Source organism: Athene noctua, chromosome 11 (assembly GCF_965140245.1).
Source record: "Athene noctua chromosome 11, bAthNoc1.hap1.1, whole genome shotgun sequence".
Lineage (NCBI taxonomy): Eukaryota > Metazoa > Chordata > Aves > Strigiformes > Strigidae > Athene > Athene noctua.
The window spans coordinates 10,633,786-10,652,156 of record NC_134047.1 but is presented as its reverse complement, the minus strand read 5'-3'; the positions used below and the strand labels follow the sequence as shown (position 1 = coordinate 10,652,156).

The 18,371-nt window shown below is 41.9% G+C and overlaps 1 protein-coding gene across 2 annotated transcripts in view; it reads left to right on the top strand.

Moving 5' to 3' along the window:
* The window catches only part of TRPC5 (transient receptor potential cation channel subfamily C member 5), a 103,629-nt gene extending 90,285 nt beyond the window's left edge, over nt 1-13,344 (top strand). The window contains exons 8-11 of one of the 2 annotated variants that reach the window (XM_074915131.1): nt 2,467-2,673; nt 2,857-2,898; nt 4,572-4,661; nt 5,400-13,344. In XM_074915131.1, coding sequence (XP_074771232.1) covers nt 2,467-2,673; nt 2,857-2,898; nt 4,572-4,661; nt 5,400-6,134 — 1,074 coding nt within the window. In that variant the 3' untranslated portion in view covers nt 6,135-13,344. The remainder of the gene's footprint in view (nt 1-2,466; nt 2,674-2,856; nt 2,899-4,571; nt 4,662-5,399) is intronic. The other variant, XM_074915132.1, reaches the window with a different exon arrangement.
* The last annotated feature ends 5,027 nt before the right edge of the window (nt 13,345-18,371 follow it).

Below are 18,371 nucleotides of genomic sequence, written 5' to 3'. Positions count from 1 at the left end.
CCAGCAGCCCTAGACAGTGCTATCAGTGTTGCCAGGTGTCTGTAGTTCCTGCACACCCTGAGAAAGGCTTACTCACAGCAGGGCTGAATAACTCAATGCTGATCTCATGCAGCTATTCCCCTACAATGTACTTTAGAATTTTGAACCAGCAGTGCACCTCTCGTCTGCAGCCTTTCAAGATGCAGCCACCATTGGATTTTCCCTGGTAGTGAGCATGTCCAGGTGGAGCACAGCAAGCTGCAGCTCAGGCCCCTTCTCTGCCAAGAGAGATTTGATCTCCTGCCTGTCGCACAGGCAGCGTGCCCTCCCCAGCGGCCCCTTGGCTCACCTGGCCTGTGATGCCAGTCATTCTTCTTTCAAAGGCTGTTTCAACTGAAGTTGTCCAGACCAGGAAATGTTCAGGTAGAAAGATGGGCATGAGTAAGCCTTTAGGATTGGGCAGGGAGCAACCAGCCCTACTTCTGGAAGAGGCTGGGACAGCTCTGCCTTTAACTCTGAGAAGTTATTAGGCAGGAGTCATCCTGTGGGCTGGCTGTGGAGCTTGGAGCACTAACCCAGACTCTGGGAAGGAGGAACAGCTACTGCACGGCACCAGCTTGTCCTGCTCTCCTCTAGCTCTGCTGAGCTTGCTGCAGCCTGCAGGTAGAGACAAATGATTTTAAAATGAGCAGGACTTTTTTTTTTTTTTTTTGGTGGCAATTATTTCTACTGCTGCAAACTCCATTTTTTACTACCCCGAACTTCATTTCTACCAGCATCAGCTTCTAGTGCTTCATGGTGATGTGGCAATCTTCACGCTTATGGGGTCTGCTAATTTATGAGGCAAAAAGGGGCATGGCAGGTTGCTTCTCTGAGTCTACCTACAGCTTGAAAACAGCCCTCTTGGTAAGTTGGCAGGCGATAGTAGTGTTCTGGGCTGATTTAGACCATCTGCAGAGGCTAATGTGCTCCTGGGCCACCAAGGCAGTCGTTTTAAATTGAGAGCTATACATAATTTGAATACACTATTAAAATGGAGTCCAGCTGCATCTCACTGTCAAAATGTGAGCATATTTTACCCATGTCAGAGCACTGGAGTGTAGCCAGAAAGCCAGTGTAGTAATTTTTTGGGCATGATGTTCAGCCATATTTTATTAAACTTCCTGTGCTGTGCTTCTGAGGGCTGCTGCGCTGCAGCCCAGCATACCTCGCTCAAGAGGGCTGCCTGTTCCAGCCTGGTTGAAATCCCCTCAGAAACTTAAAATCTCACGTTGTCCTTTTCTCCTACCTTGCACTGTTACTTAGCCTAAATCATCACAGCTTTGGTTTAATCTCATGTCAGATACTGTTAATGTAAATGCTGAACAGCTAAAATGTCATAACCATCAGCTTAGTACTACACTCTGCAATGATAACAATACAGAAATTTACTATTTAAATTCAATGTACTGTAGTAAGCTGTGTTCAGCACTGCTTGGCTTGAAGGCTTCTATCTAATGTCACAATTTCTGCAGAACATACGAAACAATGGCAGTTTTTAACTTTAAAACTAGCATGAAATTCAGCAGTGAAATTTGTTTTGAGTAGATGCAGTATCTCTCTGAATCCAGGCTGTAGGTAGATGTCTCTGCCCTGATGTTGAAGGGAATATGCAATTTGTTCCAGGGCAGAACAGCCTGTTGACTCCACAGACTAGATGGCAAATAGCTTGATCTGGGGATCACCATTTTGCAGTCTGTAAGGTCAGCGTCTTACATAGACTCAGTATTTCTTTCCTGGTGACTGTATGTACCTATCTGTGCAGCTGTAAAATAATGCTATTAACTTTCCACCTTTACTTTGTTGGGATGAAAAACACTAGAGCACAGCAAGCTAGCTAGCATGGTGATAGTATAAATTAAAAAAAACAACCAACCACCAAAAACCAAACAGTAGAATGTCTCCTGTTTTGTGTAAGGATAATGCAGAGGAAAGATCTAAAATATGGAACACATAAAATGTGTCACTTCATTATAAGAGCTGAATTAATGGATCCTTTAAAAACCAAACAAATCAAAAAACACTATAGAAGATCTTTTTCCAGAGAAGAATGTGAGAATTCATTGGATTTGGACATGAGAAACAACGGTTTGTGATAATAGAAGTGCTAGCAAAAAGCAAAATAAGAAATGCGTTTTCTTGCTTCTTGTATCGGCACACTAATAAGCACAACCTCTAAAGGATGAAGCCAGGCTTTAGCATGTGAAATTTTTTTTGCTGAATATTGCTATCATCTCATTTCTCAGTGGTTGGTATTTTTACACTCTAGCTACATTTCACACTGATTTTTTTAAGTACACCCCCAGCAAGGGAGATGGAAGAAGCAATACTGTTTTGCCTGCAGCTGCAGAAATCCTTTATTGCTCACATGTCACCTCCTCAGCCATGGGCATTTGCTCCAGGAAAGCCTGCCTGAAGCTTTTGATAGTCTCTTTCCTTCTCTCATAGGACCATGCAGATATTGAGTGGAAGTTTGCACGGACAAAGCTCTGGATGAGTTACTTTGATGAAGGTGCCACTCTGCCCCCTCCTTTTAACATTGTCCCAAGTCCCAAGTCAGTCTGGTACCTTTGCAAATGGATTCACAATCAGCTGTGCCCAGGCAATGACTCTGACAATGAACAGAAGAGGCATGAAAACCTCAAAACATTCACAGTAAGGCGCTGCATGGGGTTATACATCATTATTTGAGGGTGCTTGTGCATGTTGATCATGAGAGCCACTGCTCTGCCAGCGCAGTAGAAGGTTGCTGGATCATAACTTGCTGAGAGCCATCAGGCGCTCTAAAGACAAGACTAAACAGGTAGCATATCATCATCTGTGCCTTTCTCTTTGCAGGAACGCCATGCTGACAACCTGATTCAGAATCAGCATTACCAGGTAAACTCTTGAGCACATAAAGTTTTTACTTGCTGTTTCTTCTCCTTGCTTATTTTCTAATATCCTGATTCCTGCTTGCTTCTAGAATATATTTTGATACGTGTAGATCCTCTAAGAAGATTTTGCTTATCATGAATTAAAACATTTCCTCATTGAGATGGGCTGGTTCAGTAAATCACTCCTAGCCTTTCACTCCCTTCAGTGTGGTGGAAAGCTTGCCAGGTATCAGTGTCTGCTGAAGTCAAAGGTGACATCCCTATTGCCATCAGAGGGAGCAGGCTGTCACATCATCCTGATTAAAACTGGTTTTGCAGCAGTTTTACACACTCTTGAATTGTTCCTTTCCTGTTCTTTTTTGTAAAACATCTCTAACTAAAACAGTGGTTGGGATTTTCTTTTGTTTTGGACAGCTCAGGAAGGATACGTGGTTTCTTTGTTGAATTTTGCTGGTTTTGTTTGTTCTCAATCTGCCTGTCATCAAGTACTCCTTAAAGTCAACCTGCAAAAGACTGAAACTGTATTAAAAGCAACAGCGTCAGTACTTGAATTCAGTGTGATGTATTATGCCAGCATGCTGTAAGAAAAAAAAATTCTCCAGAATGTTAGGTGGTACGTTAGGCTATACTGTCAAAAGCCATTAGTAATTTGTCTTACTTAAGACATCTCCTGCTTTTTGAAGAGTATTTTTAGCTGGAGTTGATGTTTAACATAATTAGTCACCTTTGACAACAGACATTTGGTACTTTCTGCTTCACAGCACAGCTTACGGGTACCAACAGTGGAATCTCTTAAAAAACTTCCAAGTAAAACCTCGGTGCAGATGCTTGGTGTTGCTCAGACTTGTTATCCCTATTTATGAAATGTGGGAAATGAAGGGAAGGATTCTCTTCTGTATATAGAGAACAACCTCTGTGCATGTTGGCTGGCACAGACAAATGTACAAGCTCAAAGTACCAGTTTGTTTATGTAAAGACAGCAAGGAGGTTCACAAACACAGAGCAAAATGGATCTCACCCTACCAAAAATCTGCACTATAAGAAACAGCCCAGGTAACACAGAGAACGAGAGACCTTAGAGAAGTCATTGAGGGTGTGATTCAGTCCTCCCAGCACTGCCCACAGACACTGCAGCAGCCTTGAAAGGAGTTTCTAACCTGCCATTCGGGAACGCCCAGGCAGCTGGCACATGTGGTTTAACTGAATGTGCATTGCCTCATGGGGTCCTGGCTGTTCTTCGGGTGATTTATTGACAACACACCCTCCTTGGCTTTCAAATACTTGATAAACAATCTTCAAATGGCAAGTTTAGCCTATCAGGATACACAGCATATACACGAGATTGGTAATCTTAAACACTGTCAGCAGCTGAGATTAAATGGCTTGAGGACATTTAAGAACATCAAGCATTTTTTCTCAGTGACTTTTACATATACAAAACAAGTACAAAATACCTGCTCACTGTAGTTAACAACTGAGCATTCAAGATGGTATATAACCATTTCCAAAAGTTTGTTCTGTTTAAAAGAAAGTGTTCTGTTTCTAATGGTAAGTGATTTTCTTTTTAAACAGCAGAGTCAGGACAGCCACTGTCAGTTAAGAACTCAGTGAAATGCAGTAAGAACAGAGTTTGGTCTGAGCCAGCAGTTGAATCACTTGTATTGTTTCCTATTCCAGGAAGTGATAAGAAATCTTGTGAAAAGATATGTCGCAGCAATGATAAGGACTTCCAAAACCAATGAAGGTTTAACTGAAGAAAATTTCAAGGTAATTTTTTATTCTTTAATAGTAATAAAAAGTTATATTAATTCAAGTAGCCACTTGCAGAATTCGCACTAACTTGTTAAAAAGGTTTGTAACCTGCTGTGGAAATAGGATTATTACTGGAGCTGGGATAATATATGATGTGCATGTGGGATTTTTTTGAGCAGAGAATATTATTGTCTTCTCATACAATCTCCTCCCAGATTTTAATATACAATATGTTATGTAGACAAAAGCATTGGAAAATGGTAGGAATTAAGTATCTGATTTGAGTCAACATCACATCCCTAATCCTAATGCAGAGAGAGCCAAAGAATGAGTCTGGGTTAACAGCTATGAAGAACACTTACCAACAGAGTTAAATTTGGGCTTATCAACTAAACAGGATTTGTGCCATATTGCTAATTTTTAGCAGTGTTTCCTCTCTTCCATAACTGTCTCTGAATATTGGGGGGGGGAGTGGGGGCGGTGGGGTGGTGCCTGGTCAGAGGGGGTTGGTCAAGAGCGCTGGTCCCACAGCCTTTGGAGACAAAAATCTCGTGAGGTCTCCGCTTCTCAGGATTACCAATACATTTTTGTGTGTGTATCACTGAATAATGAAGATGTATGCGGTATCCTTGTAAGCACGATTTGCTATCAGCCCTTTGCATAACTCTGCACAGCTCTCCCAATGGAACGTGATCATTCTTTCATGTCACAGATAAAGCTGCTGAGTGTAACTCATTTCTCCTCTCACCCTAGGAATTGAAACAGGACATCTCAAGTTTTCGCTATGAAGTTCTTGACCTCTTAGGAAATAGGAAGCCCCAGAGGAGAAGTTATTCTACCAGCAGCACAGAGGTGTCCCAAAAGGATGAAACAAATGAGGAAGGTGCAGGAGAAAAATCCAAAACCAAGAGCGTGTCTTTCAATGTAGCCAACAAAAAAAAGGACTTCAATGTGTCTGCGCTAATTAAAACTATGTCTGGGATCGATATGGTGGAAGAGAAGCCAAAAAGCAACGGGATCAGTAAGCGCTCCTTTGTCCGAAATGGAAATAGAGTGCAGAGACTTTCCAGCTCCAAGAAGGAGTCCTTTAAGAGACTGGGCCTGCTTTTCTCCAAGATGAATGGACATGTACCTGAACCAAATTCAGAACCCATGTACACTATTTCAGATGGAATTATTCAGCCACACTACATGTGGAAAGACATTAAATATTCTCAGATTGATAAAGAGAAAGAAGAGAATTGTTCCAAAAGTGAAATTAACCTCAATGAGGTGGACTACAGCAGGAACACCAGACACACAGGACAGAGCAAGGAGTGCCCTGTGGTTTGTACCAGCTCCCTTCACTGTGCTTCCAGTATTTGTTCCTCTAATTCCAAACTTATAGACTCGTCAGAGGATGTGTTTGATTCATGGGGAGAGGCCTGTGACTTGTTTATAAACCAGTGGAAAGAGGGGCAGGAGGATCATGTTACAACTCGGCTATAAGTAGTTATCTTAACACTCACTGGAAAACTTAGCCAATTATTTGTAATTGTTTGCTCTCATCTGATTCAGCATTACTCTTTCCTTTCTGTCCACAGGTGAAAAAAGGTGTAGAACTACTTATGTTAGCCTATTTTATAGCCATCTGCACCTTTTTAAATTTACTTTTTTTATACTCACAAATACTAAAGGTGTCACCATTTATAAGGTCCCTATAAACCACAGGAATCCCTTTGGATGCGGTCTGAGTCTTCAAACCCCACAGACTTCAGACACGCCGGTGGCCAAGTAAAGGATTTCTCCAGTGCTCATCATCATCCCACCGCCGCTGGGTTATCACTGCTGCTATCCAACACGATTGGCTCTGCGTCCTGCTCGGTTTTCCTTGTCAACACAACCAGCTGGTGAGCAGTGGCTGAGAATCATATTTAAAATCTTTTCAGAAAGAGTTTGTACTTATAACTGGCTTTTTGTTTTCTTTAAGCAATACAACCTCTGGTTCTTTCAGCTGTGTGTGGTTTTTCAGGTTGTTTATTATATTAATATTGTAAATTGGTACTGAATAAGAGACCCTTTTGATCACCCAGCTAGAACATGTTATGATTTGCTTACTTACCTTGTTCCCATAAGAAATTGCCCCGGTAGGGAGCAGAATGACCTTTGAGTTAGGCTGACACTGGAAGCCAGCACCTGGCCTTGCTACCAACTTCTGTGTAGAAAAACTGACCCCAAAGCAGCTGTGGCTGCTTGAAACACAAACCTCACAGCCCTGAGCCTGGCCCTTACACCACACCCCTTGAGCTGTATCTGTTTTTTAAAATACCTAATCTTACTTTCACTGCTGCAGAGAGGATTTTTCTGCCTCTCTGGTGGGTGTCAGACTTTAGGAAGAAAACCATCTTCCTGGTATATAGCAAGTGCTAAGATAGATCATCTTCCCTGGGCCTGTGAGCTGCATTTCTGAAAAGCAACCTAAGCAATAGCAGCTCAAACTGCATCTGACAGCCTGGGAAGTCTCTGTAGTTCCTTTCCTAAGGTGCAACAAAAAGGAGTGCAGTGGTAGATGTTAGCTTTTATTTCCCCAGTCGTGGCAGTGTCTGGACAGGGCCTAGCAAAGTCACTGCTTTTGTTCTACAAAGCATCAGAGAGCAGAGAAGACAACCCCATCAAGGGCAAAATGGTTGAATTTTTAATAGTGATTTTTTTTTTTAAACAATGTGATACTTGAACTTTCTTCTGCAGTGTTGCTAAGAAACACAGATGATTGGCACTTACTTACCACCACTTCAGAGCCGTTATTAGTCAGCTGCTTTCTTAGAGGAAGCAAGTCCTGACGGGGAGCTCAGAACCAGCCTTCCCGAATGGCAGAGCTGCGTTACTGCACTCACGCAGTCACGCGTAAGGCTCTGCTCCCAGGAGAGGTTACATGAGCTGGAGCGTATCCCAAGGGCGGTTGCCAACAATCACCTCTTCTGTGAAGTGGGTTGTGAATTGCATTTGTAAAAGCATAATGCTGGAAAATCTACACCTGCCATTGGCACTGGTCGGATTTTACCAGCGCGGGGCAGGAGCAGCTCTCACGGCAGCGCAGGGGTCAGGAGGAGAGGGATTTCTCACTACAGCAGGCCCCACAGAAGCGAAGCTGCACCTGCAGCTGGATACTCTGCCCGAGTTTTAAATCTGGCTCCCTCCTCTTGTTAAGGAAAACCACCTTAGTGGATTTTCCCTTTGGGCACCTATACAGCATTACCTAAAGGTCATGATGGAGCACACTTGTATTGGAGAGATAAATGTGAACCGTGCAGCAGCTCCTGTAGCAGAGTTGCAGATGCTAACACTCTGGGAAGTTTTCAGTACAGACCTCAATGTGGAGACCATGGCTCTAGGCCAGCTCTGGCGTTAAGAAAAATCAGCAACAGGGAGCAGAGACTCAAAAACGTTTCTGTATTCCTTGCTTATAAATGACACCAGTCTTGTTTCCAGCATGCAGTATAAAGCCCAAAATATTTAAGCTTCTAGACGTGTTAGTGAAGGCAGAGTGAAAAGCAACAGATTTCAGGCTTTCATACTAATTGCAGGGTTAGCGTTGTCTTTGAAAACTTCATCTCTTCCTTTATGAAAGGCTGAGCAAACCTAACATTGGCACTACACAAGGAGACTTGCAAAAATCTGAGGGTCAGAAGCAGCTTGCTGATCATTTGTGAAGAAATCCAGCACCCCTGCCTTTTAAGAGGCAAAAACATCAATAGGCAAGAGCTGCAGTCAGAATCGACCACGAGCAATTCTCAAAGCAGCTCACCATAAAAGTCCTACAGTGTAATAAACCAAACTGAGCACATTTCTGGAAAGACGAACATTAGCAAGAGCTGCTACGGGGGGGGTGAAGGAAAGGATTTGAATCATTTTATGCCTCACCTCACCACACTGCAGTTTATGAACTCTACTTGACATGGGGCCAGCAAATCTTTATGGTATTTCCTGTGTAATGAGTAAGAATGAAAACAATTCAAGTATGGTCATGCAGATTGCATCAACTGAGTTCAAGGCTGAGATAGAAGCAGGGTTCATATCCTTGGACAGGGGAAAGGCTTTTAAGATTTCCATGACAGCAAGCATATTGCTACTGGTGATTATTACATTGTGTCATTCAAATGCAGCACTGCATTAACAGGTACAAATAACAAAATGAAATGCAATTAACTCCGCAGTGGTGCCCCCTCAAAATACAAAAATTGACACCATGCAGCGCAAATCCCTTCTGTGCAAACTATGTGAGTCATGTTCTCCTGCTGTGTCCTGAAAGGGCAGGGGTAGGAACTGCCACATTGGAGTGCCACGATGGATAATGCAGGCTGCAGAAATCTCTCGATAACGTTATGTTAAAGGCAAGAGGTACGTCACAAGGCTGCTTGGCTTCGGCTCCCCTGGGATTTGTTTCATGACTCAGATACTTCCTAGCTCCCAGCTATGAGCTAGTCTGAGCTGACTTTGGGATTTAACACAAATATTTGATTTGGCTGTGATTAATACATGTGTCCAGGAGTTTGCAAAACTGTCAGATTGGTTCCCCAAAAGGCAAAACTCTGTATGATTGCATCTATGCATCCCCTTTGGTAGCAATAGGCTTTATAGCAGCTGGTGAATTATTATTATTACTCTAAAACAGGAGCTTCAGGGGAAGGAAATTAAAGCATCATTTGATAAGCAAAACCTGTTTGGTTGGTTTGGGTTTTTTTTAAATTCACTTGCAGTAACAGTATTTGGGATTTCACTAGCATTTTTCCATTTTCAATTGCTCAAAAAGAAAACGTTTTAGTGAAAGTTATTCTTTCCTTCAGAGAAATCAGTGAACTACGCCTGTGCTGTCTGCACAAGCAACCAGGGTAGGAACTGGTGGGACACTTGGAGCTTCTCCTGTGAGGAATTAAACTTCTCCTTGGCTTGGGTTCAAGATGCACAGCTGTGCTCCAGCTGGTACATGCCTGGCCTTTATTCTGTGGGCTTCAATAATAATCCTTACACTTATGCAAGGAATTTGGAATTAGGAATAATAGAGATCTCAATCCCTTGCCCTTTGTTTAGGTTTCTTGCTCTTGAAGTTGCTTTATTTCTCACTTTCCATCCCCAGTGTCATTTTCACCTGGCTTTTTAAAGCAGCAAACCTACAAATGATCACCAATTAAAAAGTGAACAAATAACTTCCAGGGTTGAGAATATCAAATAGAGCTAGGAGATGTTTGTACTCAGGTCAGAGATTAAAGAAGTTGTTTCAGAAACAAGAAATTAACTGACATATCTCTGCAGATATTTGGATAATTGCATTTGTATATTATTCACTTACTGATATATATGTAAATACTCAAGTATTTGTATATGTGGTCCCTAAGAGGAAGCATGCACAGCGGTTAGAGCACAGGACTGCTGAGGTCTGTTCCCAGCTCTGCCACTGACTCACCTGTGACCTTGGGCAAGTCACTTAGCCTCTCTAATGCCTCAGTTTCCCCATCTGTAAAATAGGGATAATAATACTTACCTACCTCGCGGGGGGGTTAGTTCATTATTTATAAGCACTTTCAGATCTTCAAATTAAAGGCGCTATATACAGTAAAGTTAATATTCGTAGCAGTAGTATGTACTTTTATTTTCTTACAACTAATTCAGGTTAGGATTTAACTGTATGTCTGTTATGATAGTTTTCCATGTAGGAAACTAGCATGGTTTCCCACAAAGGGAATTTAGGGGACTTCTGCAGTAGACAGAGAGCAGGAGCAGCATACCCTGGAAGCCTAAACGCTAAACACTCTTGCTTTTGTGATTTATGTCTCACCCTTAATGTCACCTCACTGTATTTGTGTTTCATCTTTTTTCTGATGGTACATGTAATATAATTTTTAGCAGAAACAGCCACTGTAAATATTAAATACTATTTAAATAAATATATTCATCTATAAGTATACCTTTTAAAGAGGTTAAAATTGGTTGATGCAACACACTTGTAAGCATGGAGAGGTTCCACAGGCAGCCCAGGACGGATGCATGCACGCACACAGGGCAGGATGCTGGAATCGGGCTATAGGAAAATGTCACCAGACATCATCACCTCCTTCACGTTCACTTTTCACCCCACCGCTGGCGAGGGCAGCAAGTCACACAGGTGACAGGGTGTGGTGGGAGAGTGCGCAGTGTGCTGGGGCCAAGGGAGGCCGTGCCTGGAGCTGAGCTGCCCTGCTGCTCCGTTTTCCCGAGGGGCCGGGTAGGGCAGCTCCAGCAGCAGTGTCCCCTGCACGATGGCTGCTGGAGAAACCCCTCCCAGACAGCAGGAGACTGTCTCCTGTGTCCCTACGAGGGGGCTCTTTGCCCTGATTTCTCTGTAGGTACAATTTGTTTTACTTTAGTGCTGACTCAGGAAAAAGGTCTTTGGTTTGAGTGACAGAACTCCCAAGATTTGACTTGCAGGGTCAGGGCACTATGAGCATTTGGAGCTCCCTTCCAGGAACGCAAGCAGTTGCAGGGTATCTGCACCAGGGATTGGGACAGTTACTAATAGCACAAGCAAGGATCTGATTTACTGCTGGGTTTTCTAGCAGGTAGAAGACTAGAGGAGCACCTGCTGCTCTCACACCATTAACTGTATGTCCCATTTCCCTTGGGACTTTCTCAGCTCTGCTTTGCAGTTTCTACTTTCCTTTTTGGAAGGCCAAAATCCCTCCCAAAAGCATATTTCAATTAACCCAGAAGAGGTGCAATTTTTGTTTCATTTCTGGCTTTCTCCTTCAACCAGTTCACTTCTCCTGCAGCATGCTAACACTTTTTCAGAGAGGCCCATGAGGAAGCTCCACGCAGCCTCAAAGCTGATTTCCAAAGAAACGGGATTACCCTCCCACTTCCATTGCAATTCCCCAGTCAAACAGAATGGCAAAAAATAAGCAAAAACCATCCAAACCACTAGGGCTGCCTAGAATGAATGAAAATTGATACTCTCTGGAGCCGTTTCAGCGGTGGCTGTACTGCAAGGACCCCTCCCTCACAAGAGGGGCCACCCAGCACCATGGCCACAGCCAAGCCACAGCAGGTTGCAGCCTGCCCAGGTGTGCTGGAGGCATCAGCAACTCTCATTCATGTAATGGTAAAATTAATTGGAATTGGTGAGACTACAGTGAATAACAAATCAGCTCACTACAGGAGCATCTAAAATAAACTGTTTCCAAAATAAGCCGTAGTTTTCAGCAAATGTGTAACTTGAAACCTAACAACTATAAAGTCAATCCCTGACTGGATTTTGGTTTTGGGGAGGAGGCGAGGAGCACTCTAGGCTAGCCACATTAGCATATTTTCTAATCATTTGTTATTTGATTCAGTTTCATTTTCACACTACTACTTTCCCATTTCAGGCCATTACACTTTTGCAAACAAGGCATTTATTATTATTTATTATTATTTATATTATTCACATAATTGCCTCACCCAGAACTGCTGCTGCTCTGGAGTAAGTTTATGACCAAGAAGGACTATTATAAAAAGAGAACATGCTTTATCTAAAAAAGTATATTTAAGAGTCATAAGTGTTTGATCCTTATCTTCCAAATGTCTGATGGTATTTTATGCTTCAGGGAAACAAAAACCCCAACCATAACAACAAATGAACCCCCCTAACATAGCTCAAACTACCCACAATTGTAAAAGCCAAATTGATCTTGCAGTTCTTTCTTTACATACAGAACCTGCTCAATCAATGGCTCACCAATGACAGAAACCTGTGCAGCCCGTTCTGCCTGGCCAACACATCCTCCTTCAGCATGCCTTATTTTGTTTATTTGGGGGATTTTTTTTTCCCCTCTCCCATTTAAAGCATTTCCACGTTAGCAGTAACTCCTGAGCCAGAAGAAACGATGTGTTTAGACAAGACGTGATCAATCGAGGAGCTGGTCTTTTAGCACATTAGCTAACAGAACACTGTGATACCTTTAGCCAACAGAGTGAAATGCCTTTTGACTATAAATAGTTGTTTTTGAGCAAGGGGGCACTTTTTGGTCTAGCTATTTTTTGGGGTATTGTACAGTCTTATTTAAAAACTACTGAATGTGTTTATAAGGCGGGTCTGGGAACCAGAGGGCAAGGGATCTTTGAGAAGCAAAGAATAGTAACAGATGCCTAAGCACTCTCTTTTCTATATGGCAAGCCCTAGAGACCCAGGCTTACTCTGCAAACAGTTTTTTTAGCAATCGAGTTTTAATATCAAATCTTCATTAAAAAAAGCTATCACAGAAACAGCTTCGCACCTGAGCATATTTTAAAATACCATTTTACGTCATGGGATAAAAAAAGTGAGGCTTTTTTTTTCCTCCCGCTTTATTTTAGTTTTGTTCAAAAACGTGATGGCTTTTTCCAGGCAAAAGAGCTTTTTAGATGTTGCAAGAATTTTGTGTATGTGAAGACAGAGTGGGGACCTCAGCATTTGCCAGTTGAATAGTAATAGCCACCCCTAGAGAAAGGGTGGGGAGGAAAGGGGAAAAGCAAAAAGCAAAAACAAATGCTTAATTTTAGGTACTTTTCTACTCGCATCTCTTCTGTCCATAGTGCAGACTCCATGTCATAACTTCATATAACATGTAAAAATGAAATGATGTACATAATAAAGTTATTTATTTTATGTGTATTTTTAGCTTAACTGTAAACTGAAAAAATTTAATTTTTTTCCCAAAAATGTAAGCCTATTGAAATTCAAGGTGTTTCTACCTTTTCAGATGTAACATTTCCAGCTGCCTATTGATAATAAACATTTATGAACAGCAACAGATCTGACATTTTATAGTTTTTTAAAATCATGTTCAGCCCAGACTTCTCAAGGGTTGTCAGGGGGCAGAGTAGGACTTAAGAACTACAATTCTAGAGAGACATATATTGGTATTTACATTAAAAAAATGTGGCACAGTCCTGCTTACCTACAAAGAAGTCGGCCACCCAAATTTCAGCAAGTGTTCAGGGGCAAGAGCTGAACAACACCTGGCTCTGAAAAAAACCAACCCAAGAACAGTCATTATATCCTGTCTACAACAGAAAATAGCAAACCACTGGAAGCGTTGGTAAATAAAATGCACCACATTAATGCAATTACTTCTGTACAAAGTAGTCTAAGGAAATGTAATTCCATTTTAATTTGCTCCCCAAAGATACCCTTCAACCAGCACAACTACATCAGCCACATTATAATATACAGTGATACAGCTACTAGTGTAGAAGAGTCATTAACCAACAACATACAACTATATTAACATAATTTGTTCATGTAAAGTTGCTCTCCAAGCAAATCTCATTAAAGTACTAGAGGCATGCAGATACATTTCAGAATGTTTCCACCAACTACCAGAAGCTCTTGTTCAAGCCTCAGTAAAACAAGAATTTCTTCAAGTTAAACAAGGCAATACCCCTTTTCTTGAAACACAGAAGATTTCTGCACAAGGGAGACACACAGAAAAATAAACCCAGTCCATGCCAAAAGCTGTAGCAAAGCCCAGGACCACAGTGATTTGCAGCTACAGGATTTTAAATTCTCACATAAAGACAGACAACTACTTTTTTTTAATAGAGAAGGACATTGTGAAGTTGGATGTGCACCTTCCCACTCACATCAGAAAACCTGGAATTTCAAAGTTAAGGCAGCCCGGATCCCCAGTTGTGCTTCCTATCCCAGAAACAGGAACCAAACTGCACCTGAAAATTACTTCCCTCCCCTCAGCCGTCCCTGCAGAGGTAGATGTGCTACACCAGAAAATACCAGATTTGACCAGGAAGGGAGGTGGGGGAAGAAGTTTTGCAGTGTATTTTATCTTCTCTTACTTGTGCTTCCTGAAAAGTAATCCAAGTCATGTATTCACATAATCACCACAAACATTAAACATATTTTGCTTTCAACCACAACAAATGTTTGAAAAATACTGTTTTAAAGAGAGTCAGAAGCCAGAGTTTTAGATTTGATTGGAAAGTGCAAATAGGGTAGGGAACAGGAAAAACATAAAGGAGAGGATAGAGGGAGTTAAGTGGTCCATTAATTTTATCATTAGAGGATATTTCACTTTCTCTTAAAAGACCATTTTCTCTAACACAACAGTCATCACAGCTATGAGAACAGAGCAACACTTATCTTGGAGTAAACCCCAGCACCTCGAAGCTTGTGGCAAAACATTCTGTTCCCAGGAAGGCAAGATTTAGCATCTGGAATAAAAGTGCTGCTGTAAACTGAGTCTAACACATAAAACCACCCTGTCAGGAGTCAGGCCCATGTTCCTGTTACTGCAGATCACCACACTTGCAGAGATGACTCAAGTGCAGTAACGGCCTCATGCATGCTCTTAGCCAATGGCTCAGCCTGGCTGAACTATTTCATACTTGCCACAACTTGGCTGACTCTGAAATCTGGTAAGCAGCAGTGACTTGATCACACATAGGAGTTTCTAGATACAGGCCTGCCCTGCAAAATTTAAACTCTGATCTTATTTCAAAGCTATAAAGTCCTGGTCCAAGGGTTTTATTTTCCTCCCTTATGAAAAAAAAGCAGTTACTTGGAAGTCTGGGTCTGGATTTATATGTTGGATAACTTCCATAGATAATGCAGTCTTTGATGCTGAGATTTTTTAAAAGAGAAAGGCGTCCAGCAGCACTGCAGAGAGAACTGAAAGCCAAGAGTAAAAAAAAAAAAAAAAAAAAAAAAGAGTTAGAAAAACAACTCGCTATAGGAATGGGTTTGGTGTTCTTACATGACCAAGAGGAATACAGAGCACAGGAGCGATAGCCCGTCAGGTTAATGCTGCTGGCAGGCAGAATCAGCGTAGGTTTTCTCTACAGTATTTATAATAATTATCTTCAATAACAGATGGATTTTACAATTCAAAAGACTTCAGAGACTCGTGCCTCTGGCAAACAGCAGTAGCGCCATGGATGATAAGACACACGGACTGAAGTGGGAGTAGCGTTACTCCAGCTGCGGAGGAGGGCTGCAGGGCACAGGACAAAGGAGGGGGAGCAGGATGTGCTCTGCAAGGGCGGCCCTCAAGGCCTCCCTGCAACAGGGCACAGGCTTGGCCCATCCTTTGGTGCAACACTCAAGAACCTCTGCCAACATCCTGTGCTTTCACTTCAGCGTGTAGTGAGCAGTAATCAGAGAACAGAAGTATAACCTAAAGTCTGGCGACCTGTGGGCAAACACAATCAGACTGAAGCCTGCTCCTTCTAAGGGCAGAGATATTTGCAGCCATTTTAAGTTCGTCGGTCTCTTTTTAAAACACAAGCAGCTCACACCCCAAAGCACAAGAACCACAGCTGATCACTGCTGCTTTCATCCTGTGGTTTCAGAAGAGAAGAGACTTGGCTCTGAAGCTGTTTATTAGGGCTACAAAATCAGAAGTGCTTACATCTAAAGAGAGGAGTCTGTGGCGCTGCCAGCTCATGGATCCTTCCTGAACAACCTTCAGGTGTTAATTTAGTTTGATCCCCTGCCTTTCATATATAAAAACATAGTGCGGAAAAGGAGGTAGCAAGCAGGACTAGCACAGACTTGGCTACACAACTGTTCTGTTCTCCCTTTTAAAGGCTCAAAACTCATCCACAGAAAATAGAGAAAAATGAAACACGTTTCAGGATCAAATCCTTGCTTTAAAAATTCATTATTATGAAACATACTTCAAAAAAACCCAAGGGGGGGGGAAAAAAAAATCTGAAGGAAAATAATTGTTCCAAATAGAAATCAATACTTGCAGATTTTTTTGTGCTGCTATTTGAAGATAAAATACACTTATGGCTGCAAGCTATATCCTGCTACCCCTATTCACGGCAATTCTGTCATTCTGCTAGGCATGAAAAGCCCAGAGCAGTGCTCTGGTACCAAATTACAACAGAGCAATAATCAAATGGTGTGCCATAGTAAACAAGTCTGGACGATTATCAGGCTGACACTGGGTTGGTTCCCCACAAAAAAAGACCCTGAGCCCACATTTTGGCACTTGCAAACCCCATCCCCCACCCCCCAAAAAAAAATCCTCTCATCTGCATAAATTTTAATGTGAATTATCTGAAAAGGAAACTGATCTGTAGCAATTAGTTACTGGAACACTTAACCACAAAATTAGCAATATTATTAGTACAGGGATGCTGCAGCCAGACCTAGTCATCTCTAGATGAGGAAATGGCTGAAGTATGAAGCACGTTAACTGTGTTTTAGGTAGACATGTGGCTTTTTTGGCAGCTCTGAGTAAGTGATGTAGAGCTATCATAGTGCACCATAACTCTGTAAAGCAGAATTGAAAAATAAGACTCCAGCATTCACTTAAATTTCTGTATCATTCTAAGCTCTTTTGCTGTTAATAAAAAGGCAGCATTCCTGACCTCCAGAAAGCATTCAACCACCAGCTTCAGGACACACTGCTAACTGTTCCCCATATCTTCGACTTGCTAGTTCAAAAAGTTAATTTTGAGTCTAAACAGCCCTAGCAAAAATACATATAGAGAAGTACCTCAGTGACTTGATACATCAAATCCATAAATTAACTGGCCACATACTACATTATTCTATCAATTAATGTAATTTACATGTATATCAAAGTGGCCAGCATGGCCACAATAGCCATGGCTAATGACAAATCCAGCTACTAAAAGGGTAATCAAAAACATGCAAAAAATGTGACTCTATACCAGAATTATCAGTCAGTACTTCTAATTTTTAAAAAAGTTGACTTCAGGAGACAAACTAATACCAGAAGATAACACACCAACACTTAGCTATGATAACAATTTGTATAGAAAAAACCAAGGCTGTCAAACATACAAATCAAAAGCCAAGCTTGCAACCCTCCTGACAGAGGATTATATTACCATCTTCTCTTAAGGTAAGGGAGGGTGGAGGAAAGTCTCAAAACTTTTAAGGAAGCAGGATCAACACCAAAAGTGTTGCATGAATTTAAAACTATAAGGAGTCACTTTTTCCTACTATGGTTACTTACAAGGGATACTGAAAGCAATATACTTTCTCCCCCTCCCAGTTCTGCAGTCAATCCCCTTTCACCACCATTTAGCTACATACAAAAAAAAAAAAAATAAAATAAAAAAATCACTAAGCAGTAGCATAGGTCCATAGAGTTGATTTCAACTTTGGCAAATGGCAATTGTGTCACTGTCTGAAGCTGACTTCATCTCCTTATCTAAAGCAGCCATGTTTGAATTTGGAGGACTGAAATTCCCTACAATACCTGGCAGCCACAACTTCCAGAATCCAGCTCAGAGACCCAAATGGTGAGGTCATGTGAAAACCACGATGATTTGTTACGTGTCTTTGCTGGTTTTCATGGTCTCCAGCACCTGAGCGTGCCTAACACACATCTGTGCCCTTGTTTTTTGCCCTAGGACGGAGCTATGCCACCATGGTGCCCCCAGGGCTGCAGGCAGGGCCCTACTCACAGGTTTTTGCACATACAGTGTGAGTTTCTACCAAGGACAGAGCCTGCACACTCCATCATTTGAAAGAATTGCAGTTCACATGCACAGTGTTTTCTTCCTAAACTTATCAACAAGCACAGCTAGAGCTTTCAACTGCACTTCATTCTCATGCTGAAAGCTTTTGCTACTTTCTCAGAGAAGGCTGAAGCAGCCTTATCCCACAAGACAACTACATTTCCTTGGTCCACACTGTTGGATGACCAATTGTCAGAAACGTAACTTGCCAGTGATAAATGACCACTCATTTTCCTGTGT